This window comes from Genypterus blacodes, unplaced genomic scaffold, assembly GCF_046128005.1.
Source record: "Genypterus blacodes isolate CSIRO-AG114 ecotype Tasmania unplaced genomic scaffold, CSIRO-AGI_Gbla_v1 ptg000136l_1, whole genome shotgun sequence".
Taxonomy (NCBI): domain Eukaryota; kingdom Metazoa; phylum Chordata; class Actinopteri; order Ophidiiformes; family Ophidiidae; genus Genypterus; species Genypterus blacodes.
This window is the reverse complement of record NW_027466938.1, coordinates 50,001-60,000: the sequence shown is the minus strand read 5'-3', so window position 1 is coordinate 60,000 and position 10,000 is coordinate 50,001. Positions and strand designations below refer to the sequence as shown.

At 47.5% G+C, this 10,000-nt stretch overlaps 1 protein-coding gene across 1 annotated transcript in view; it reads right to left on the bottom strand.

Annotated features, from left to right (window-relative positions):
* Window positions 1-1,862: 1,862 nt before the first annotated feature.
* LOC143011549 (netrin receptor UNC5D-like) overlaps window positions 1,863-10,000 on the bottom strand; it is a 52,894-nt gene continuing 44,756 nt past the window's right edge. Inside the window, exons 11-14 of the mRNA XM_076164452.1 lie at window positions 8,673-8,822; window positions 6,581-6,745; window positions 4,517-4,695; window positions 1,863-2,246 (exon numbers count right to left, since the gene is read on the bottom strand). Of these exons, the coding sequence (XP_076020567.1) occupies window positions 1,985-2,246; window positions 4,517-4,695; window positions 6,581-6,745; window positions 8,673-8,822 (756 nt within the window). The 3' untranslated portion in view covers window positions 1,863-1,984. The remainder of the gene's footprint in view (window positions 2,247-4,516; window positions 4,696-6,580; window positions 6,746-8,672; window positions 8,823-10,000) is intronic.

Sequence of the window (10,000 nt, the reverse complement as noted above, 5' to 3'; positions counted from 1 at the left end):
AGGGATCATATTCTTTAAATGAATTTTTTTAAAATATGTGAGTTTCTTGATTGTTTCTTACTTTTTGTACTTACTTTCAGAAAATTTCAGAAAATAAAAAAATAAAAAAATCTCAATAACCAGGGAAATATTTCTACAACAAATGATTATGCAATAAAAGAATAAAATCTACAAAACCAAACAATGAACTTGTCTAAATAATAATAATAATAATAATAATAAACCCATTAAACCAAATGAGGCCCATTTCTCTGTCTATGATCCATTCTCCATTGATTCCTTCACACTTCCTGTGACGCCACAGAGACCTCGCAAATGCTGCAAATGCTTAAAGGCTTGTCCAGATTTTCAAAAGATCAAATTTGAAAGATAAAATAAAAATCCTGCAAAGAAAGAAAGAAAGGAGGTGAGGTTTTTACTCCTGTTGGTCGTTTTGTCCGTCTGTTTGTTTGTCGGCAGGATTTCTCTGAATGTTATGAATCCATTTCCATGAACCTTGGCGCCGGTTGAGCCTGATACTGGATTTTTCTTTCCTTTTCTTTAATGAGGCATTCAAACCCCAAGGTGATCTACCAGGAGGTGTTATTGTGGTTTGCATCATTGAGAGACGGAGCCATAATCAGAGGGTTGTGGGGCTCGAATGACGCTCCTCTAGTTTACAGTGAAACACTTAAGGTTTCCTCTCCTATCACTCCTGATGTGTTGATCTGGGAGGATCTGATGGTCGTTTCTTATTAGTTACGCAAAGGAGGTCAACGTTGAGCCCCATCATCAGTGGCCTAATACACACTGTACCCTTTTGTCTTGTTCTTGTCTAGAAGCAACTCACATCTTGTTTCCTCCTCTCTTCCTGCAGAGGAGAGAGACGAGGACGTGCCACTGCATGTCTCACAGTATTCAAAATAACATCCGTACTGTTTCTGTTACCATGTACACTTGTGTGTGTGTGTGTGTGTGTGCGTGTGTGTGTGTGTGTGGGGGGGGGGGAATGACGGCGCGAGGCAGTGGTGTGTGTTGTGGCCTGATATGAGGCTCTGTAATGGCTGTTAATGTCAGGAATGGGGTGATAAGACACGGCGATATGTTCCCCCGCGGTGCTAGGAAATGATGTTTTACAGCTTCCTCTCTCTCTATCTCACCGTGGAGGAAACTGTAATGAAGTGTAATGTCACGGTTAGAAGTTACACTCTGCTAAATGAGGGCCAGAGCCACAGTTTGGACTCGTCGGAGGTCAGACCGCTGCGGCCGGCCTGATGCTGTTTCTCTACGTAGTTTCTCTTATAAATGAAGGAACAACAGAAGCCCGACGCTGCTTCAGCTTTACTCCGCGTTTCTTGTGAATTTTCAGACGTAAATCGTTGAAGTTTAAGACGCTGGGTTTGGAAAGTTCACGCTCACAAAATCTAACTGCTCAGCTTCTATCCAAAAATATTCCCCCTTCAAAAAACTACAACTTCAGTTCGCTGCTATCCTTCACTGATACAAAGACTCAGTTTGGAGACAATTAGAATCCGATGATGTCACATATCTGCATCAGAACCTTGACACACATGTGTCCAGCTGCTCTATGGGCCAGGAGGGAGGAGGGAGGAGGGAGGAAGAGAAGGAGACCATCTCAGGGAGTTTCCTTCCTATCTTTTCTACCACAGCACAGAACAGGGACACACACCCACTGAGCCGCTGAGGATGGAGGAACAGGGGCGCAACTCAGCCTGATCTCAACATAAAGAAATGATAAACAAAAGGAAAGGAGAGGCAGAAAGAGATTTACAGTCCGTCCTCAAACTGATTCTTGAAAGAGAAACGGCGGATCCATGCCGGGGCGACGGTTGAGATCCGTCGGCTTGTTGACTTCACCGACCACCGCAAGATCTTCCAATAGTACAGCTGCCATGTGTCCAACCTTGGCTGAGCACCTACAGAGAGACAGGTGTGACTCAGGCTCAGTTCCTCAGCTCCAGACTCCAGTCCTAAGTGTTTAGATTCAGCCCATGTAGTCAGAAGTCATGTCCTCGGTCTTAGGACTTGATAGTTTGGCCGTTTCACAAAGGCCGTCTGCTTGTATGTGATTGAAGTCACAGTCTGGATCATCTGAGCCCTTGGGGGAGCTTTTGGAATGGATCTTGCCAATCTCCTCCAGGGCGCTGGCTAGAGAGTCAAGGTCACCAGAGTCCTGATGGCGAGCCTCCCACAGGCTGAGGATGACTGCAGACGGACTCTGCTGCTTTGCAAAATACCCAAGGTTTCTGTGGAGGAGACGCAGGGAATATGTGTGTTTATACTGAGGAAGAGGAGGAGGAGGAGGAGGATGAAGATGATGGTGATGATGAAGAGAACAGAGGACTACAGAAGCTTTCCTTCCTTAAACACAACTCAAGGACTGCACGGTATTGTACGTGATTGTTCTCTCTCTCCCTCTCCGCCTGTCTCTCTCTCTGCCTGCCTGCCTCTCTCTCTCTCTCTCTCTCTCTCTCTCTCTCTCCCTCCCTCTCTCTGCCTGTCTCTCTCTCTGCCCGTCTCTTTCTCTCTCTGCCTGTCTTTCTCTGCCTCTCTCCCCCTCTCTCCCTCTCTGCCTGTCTCTCTCTCTCTGCCTCTCTCTCTCTCTCTCTGCATCTGCATCTCTCTCTCTCTCTCTCTCTCTCTCTGCCTGTCTCTCTCCCTCTCTGCCTCTCTCTCCCTCTGCATCTGCATCTCTCTTCTCTCTCTCTCTGCCTGTCTCTCTCCCTCTCTGCCTCTCTCTCCCTCTGCATCTGCATCTCTCTTCTCTCTCTCTCTGCCTGTCTCTCTCCCTCTCTGCCTCTCTCTCCCTCTGCATCTGCATCTTTCTTCTCTCTCTCTCTGCCTGTCTCTTTCTCTCTCTCTGCCTGTCTCTCTGCCTCTCTGCCTCTCTCTCTCTCTGCCTGTCTCTCTCCCTCTCTGCCTCTCTCTCCCTCTGCATCTCTTCTCTCTCTCTCTGCCTGTCTCTTTCTCTCTCTCTCTCTCTCTCTCTCTCTCTCTCTCTCTCTCTCTCTCTCTCTCTCTCTCTCTCTCTCTCTCTCTCCCTCTCTCTCTCTCTCTCCCTTGTCTCTGTCTCTCTGTTATTTCCTGATGCATGACTGTCTGTGTTGCTGCTTTGCATGCTTGTCTTTGTTTGATCCCATTAGAAGTTCCTATTGCACACCCGGCTTGCAATTGCCTTGCGAGGTTTCTTCCTTTCTTCCTTCTACATTTAGGTTTTCTCTGGAGTTTATCCTCGTCTTCCTACAGAGCTTTGGGCCGGGTCGGGAGTGTTCCTGATGTTGTGGGACTGCAAAGCCTTTTGAGACGTTGGATGTGATATTGGGCTATAGAAATGAAATTGACTTGACAAGTTACCAACCAGGAGAAAAAACAATAAATCAGGGGATTAAATCCATTTCTAATCTCACCTAACTCAGCAGCATTGCCACAGTAAGACAGAGCAGCTGTGTAGAAGTAAACACATGTAGCTCTCTGGTGTTTAGTTGGATTCGATTGACCATCTGTTCCCTCCCTGCTCTGTTAGTGAGGCCATGTCGTTTACATTGTTCACTGACACAACATTCTCCTGTGACGATAAATCAATTTAATACAGTTGTAGCAGTTAAACGAGAGTCCAAGGGCCTTAACGTGTCCTTAATCACGTTAAGGTCCCCCGCAATACATTTGACTGTGATTTAATGGACTAAAATGATATCCAATTAGAGACCCTGTAAACTCCATTAATCTTTCAGCCTCACAACATTTAGCTCCACATATTCAATATTTCTATAATTTAATACAATAAAACATAAAGAAAACTCTTATTTCATTTCAGTAATAAGCAGTAAACACAGTGGGATTTCATTTTAAGATGCGGAAATGTTTTAAAATGAGAAATGCACGCTGCCATTTCAATCCAACGGCAAAATGTGTCATGTTGTGCCGAGTCCAGGAGGGGGCAGTGTTCCATTACCACTCTTTGGTGTTCTATCCTCTACAAAAGGCTCTGAATATTGGTCGCATCCCGCTCGGCTCAGAGCAGCCAAAGAGCAGAAAGCTTCTCTAGAATCCTGAAAGAACTCTTAGACACCAAACCCTCTCACTTAAAAAGAGAATTATGACCCGAAAGACGACAAAACAGGAGAGCGACGACAACAACGACTGGGCAACATCAGCATGCAGTCTGGTATTTAAATGCAGGCTTTTAATTGTAAAGCTTAAAGGAGTGTACATGATCACACACACACACACACACACACACACACACACACACACACACACACACACACACACACACACACACACACACACACGTAGAGTTTAATGATCAGTCTCATCTCCAACCACTCAGAGAGAAAATGAAGCCTTGCATGTTCTGGGCCACATGCTGAGCTCAGAGCCACATTCATGGGGTTTTTGCAGGATTGATGTCATTTTCATGACTCTGTGTTCATGGAAACGGCAGTGAGCAGAACAGAACAGCACACACACACACACACACACACACACATCATGCACACACACTTCATCCACTCACCGATCTAAGTGGAGTTTCTGGGCTAAGAGCTGCCAGTCCTTGCCCTTGGCGTTGGCAGTGTCGAAGGTGGCACAGATCCTCTGGCGGATGGAGAGAGGGATTTTGAAGGCCTTGGGGCCGGTCTGGGACGTTACGCTGCAGTCGGTCTGCAGAAAAAATGGAACCGACTCCTTTTCAGTCTGCAGGAGGAGGAGGAGGAGGAGGAGGAGGAGAAACAACACACACACATCAGTCCAGGGCCAAACACAGACAGATAAACACACACACACACACACATTATAAATAGAGCTAAGTGCTTCCTTGAATCAGCTCAGAGAGGCAGTCAGGGTCAAGTAAGCTATAAAACTAATACTTGTAAATGTACTTTGGTTTGAATCTTTCAGGGTAGACTCACATCTGTGTGACCCCAGCAGTGTTTACAAAAGGAAGACCCCATTATTCATAAAGGGCTTTGCTCCCTGTCCTCATGTTGGCAGAGGTTTGTGTAAAGCCGCCTCTTTAACCTTCCACCATCTGCCACTGTGTGAGTGTGTAAGAACAGAACCCTCCTCCTCCTCCCAGCACCGTAAAGCCCCTTCACACACACACACACACACAGCAGTCTCATCTTCTGCTCGATCTGACTGGTGGGTGACAACTGAGATCGCACTCATGATGACCGACAGCGCTGTGTTACGGCTCCATACTTAGATTAAAATGTCAATCTGGTGTTCTGCAGTGTTAAAGGCAGCCAGAGGCCAGAGGAGGCGGTGGTGCTGATATTATACACACACACACACACACACACACTCACTCACTCACTCACTCACTCACTCACTCACTCACTCACTCACTCACTCACTCACTCACTCACTCACTCACTCACTCACTCACTCACTCACTCACTGCCTCACTCACTCACTCATTCTCACACACACACACACACTCACACACACACACAAACACACTCACTCACTGCCTCACTCACTCACTCACTCATTCTCACACTCACTCACTCACTCACTCACTCACTCACTCACTCACTCACTCACTCACTCACACACACACACACACACACACACACACACACACACACACACACACACACACACACACACACACACACACACACACACACACACACACACACACACATGCACACTGCCTCACTCACAAACACACACACACTCACTCACTGCCTCACTCACTCACTCACTCATTCTCACACACACACACACACACACACACACACTGACTCACTCACTCACTCACTCACTCACTCACTCACTCACTCTCACACACACACACACACACACACTGCCTCACTGCCTCACTCACTCACTCACTCACACACACACACACACACACACACACACACACACACACACACACTGACGTCCCAAACTCCACAGCGGTTCCACCTTTAACATTTTCACTCAAAACCTAATTAAGTTTAAAAGAAGCCATGTTGAGTCGTTACACACAAACTGTTCAACCGGAGTGTGAGTGGAACAACATGAGGTGAGAGAGTGGAGGTGAGAGGAGCTCCTCTGTGATTGGATGTGAAAAAGCAGTTGTGTAAAATCAATAAGTAACACTCTCTTCTACCTTAACAACCAGTGTCAAGGTGCTCTTGAGAGGAATTCACCTCCTCTCTCCTCTCTCCTCTCTCCTCCCTCCTCCCTGCTCCCTGCTCCAGTGGAGCTGCTGGGAGGCTGACAGAACAGAACAGAACAGAACAGAACAGAACAGAACAGAACAGAACAGAACAGAACTGTTGCCGCACCGGGCAACCTCTCTGCTAATGCATGCCAATGTAAACGTGGGGGATTTGTTGAATTTGTTGAAACCTGTCGGATATCCACACAGCAGATCTGTGAGAGAGCTGGATGTGTGTTGTGTTGTGTTGTGTTGTGTTGTGTTGTGGTGGCGTAATTGCTGTGCTACTCTGTCCTCCTCGCTCTATTAATACACAATGCAAGCTCAGGAGACTTGGCCCCTGCTGTCAGTGGACACACTCCAGCAAGGTTACACAAAGGTCCCCTCTCCTCCCCCCTCTCCCCCCCTCCGCCGCCAAAGCCTCACCTCGGCCACGGCCGTGTAGACCTGCAGAATCTGCTCGTGCCCTTTGACCTGCCGCACGCTGATTTTGCAGGAGAGCTGTGTGGTGGCGGGGCTGTATCTCTCCAGGGAGAAGGCACAGTGCAGGGGCTGCTGGTTGCTGCACCACACTTGGGGGAAGGAGAATTCCTGAGGAGGAGAGAGGAGAGAGGAGAGAGGAGAGAGGAGGAGAGAGGAAGATGAGGAGCACAGCCATGTTAATAATACACATGAGATGATCCAGCTGCTGTTCCTCATGCGGAGGTAAAGGTATGAGGCGGTTCTGATTGCTCAACGATGCCACAGCTTCATAGATTCACACAAGGTTGTAAGTTATTATTGTAGAATTACAAAGAAAAGCTGAAATCCTTTACAAATGCAGGTTGAATACCTCCCCACTCTGACAAAAGGAGCTGCGTGCAGGCTAGAAATACTGCGAGCAACATAGGGGAAGCGGGGAACATAGTTGCCTTTCATGTCTAATTAATTTCCAGAGAGCGGTCACATCTACAGGGAGGCGTCCTTGACCTCTTCTTCCTCTCTCCCTCTTCGCCATCTCTGCATATTAAAAGTGACCTGTAAATGGTTCTCAGCCGTGGCGAGCGTGCCCAAGACCTAATCCCTGGCAATATTTGAATTTGGCCTACACAATGCAGCACGTAGCAGATAATGCAGTGGGGGTGGAGGCGGGGGGAGGTGTGTGTGTGTGTGTGTGATGGACGTGGAAAGCTTGGTTGCTCTTTAGCACTAAAAGCTGACTTGATATATGGCACGGCACTCGGCTATTATTCTACACCTGCTCCACCAAAGGAGGTTCGCTGTGCCTGTCTGCTTCCTAAGACCCTCATAAATAAGGCGGCAGAGAGGGTGTGTGTGTGTGTGCGCGTGTGCGTGTGTGTGTGCGTCTGAAACACTGAGCTCTCACCCTGCATTCAGATGTTCTAGCTATAACTCCCTACAGCGGCGGCGCAGATCAACCGCTCCCCAATATAGCAAACAACATTCATCCTATTGTTCCATAGTATTCAATTTGATACTGCCTGCTTCCATCTTAATGCAACAAACACAAATCTGTTCACCTTAGAGGAAGCGTGTGACACAAACACACTTTTTCTTCATCTGCACATGAGGCACAACGGCACCGCAGCTCTAATGAGGATCCATTGCATCACACACTCCAACTTAACTCGGTGCTGTCCACAAGGGAGCGTCCGAAAGTTCTACTTCCTGTCACGCCGCAGCCAAAGTGCCCATTAAATAACCAACCTGCAACCATTTACATATCGGGAAGGAGAGACGTTCCATCGCAAAAAAAAGGCAGATTCTTTTTACGATCATTCAGTTAAAATCAGACGTGTGGAAGAAAGGATTTAGCATGCAAATGAATTCTACACTTTGACTGCAGACATCATCTTCCTCATCATCTTCCTCTGGATCTACAGTGGAGCTGCATTCGGAGACATTTGCATACGACTGAATCAGCACCATCTAAGCCCCACGTTGGTGCCGGTTGTGTGTCTTTAGCCTGTTGTTGTTAATGTACACTGATGCCATTTGTGTCTGGGCTGAACTGCGTCTGTTCCTAGTTCCTCCTCACACACGCCTGGACACACGCCTGGACACACGCCTAGACACACGCCTGACACGTTAGCCTTCAAGAAATAGGCACAAATGTTGACAAATGCCCTTTATTGCACTATTCCAGAACACAATCTCCTGTATGAGAGTGTGTGTGGTGTGTGTGGTGCTTCAGTCTGCTCAGATCTATGTCCCGTCTGTCTGAACTCCTGCTGAAGCTCAAGCAGACAGGCAGACAGACAGATGCTGATGGAAACACGCGCTCCCGGGGGAATGCAATAAGCCGCTCCAAACACTGGGAGTATGAGGAGACAAAGAGGAATCACTCTCCATATTTCCCCTGCTACCAACAATAAGACTTTAATTGAATGTTGTTTTCAAATGACGGAGTTTAAAAACGGAGAGATGAATCCATAACCTGCTGTGTTTACCTCCAGAATAATCCGTCTGCAGATGTTGACTGGTTGAGCAGATGAAAGGAGAGAGAGTTTGACGTTACCTGACATGTGGTAAAGGGTTTGATGCTCCACAGGAACTGGGGAAAATCCTGGATGGACACCTGCAGGCTGAAGGTGTTCGCTAGGAAAGGCAACATCTTTGGCTCCTCGAGGAGCTGACCCCCTCTGCTCCTCTCTGCAGCCACCACTCCCTGGAGGAAACGAGGGGAGAGGAAAGGGAAAGGAAGGGTGAGGACGCCAGGGTTAGAGTGAGAGAGAAGGAAAGAGACCAAAGGAAGAGAGGAATGAAAGGAATGCAGGAGGAAACAAAGCGTACAAGAGTCCTTTCTTCAGGAAGACTGGCTCTGCTCTGTGTATCGGCATCCACACCTGTTGCTCATCCTTCTGCTGTCACAACCGGGAATTGACTCATCACAAATATTAACAATGAAACAGGCTGCCAAGGAATGCGGTGGAGCCTCAGCTGAACAGATCATACGACCCTGCTCCCCATTAGCATCACATTTGCAGCCTGAACACGACAGATTGAAGTTTCAATTTAATGCTGTGGAAAGGAGAGCAACCGGGGCAAGCGTCCATCTCCCAAATTGAATTTGCGATGATGAAAGAGCACTTTGATTGTCGCTTGCAGGTATTCATCTGTCATCATTGTTCACCGTCCCAGTGGGATGGTTGGGTGTCTGGCCCGTCTAGCCTTACTCGTCTTCATCACAAAGGGAAAAGAGCAGGAACAGTGGAGGCAGTGGTGCGGTCCATAGGGGACTCTGGAGGGTGGCCGGTTCGAGTCCCCTGTGGGCCAAAAAGTGTGGACTGGCAGCCAAAGAGTTGCCAGTTTACCTCCAGGCCATTGCTGAGGTGCCCTTGAGCAAGGCACCGAACCCCAACCTGCTCCATAGCATTTGTGTGGAACATGTATGTAATAGCATGTATGTACAACTGCATGAAAAATGTAAAAGCATGTGTTTGAAAGGAGAATTTCTCAAGCTTGAGACTATTAAAGGCGTTCTTTCTTTCTTTCTTTCTTTCTTTCTTTCTTTCTTTCTTTCTTTCTTTCTTTCTTTCTTTCTTTCAAAGCTGTGACTGCCAAGGATCGCTGAGAGATTTGGACTAACTGTCAGTGTGTGTGTGTGTGTGTGTGTGTGTGTGTGTGTGTGTGTGTGTGTGCATGCCTGAGTGCAATGAGTGCATGTATGCATGTAGTGTGTGTGAGGCATGTTGCTCAGTGTGATGGCTGTATGTGTGAAGATGATGATCAGCTTCTGGCAAACTCCAGATCAGATCCACTTGTGGAGAAAGCAAAAGTGACAGCAGGGAATGTGGGACTTGACATCGCCTTCTGCCATCTGCCTCCAGCTATCAAACCTGTGAG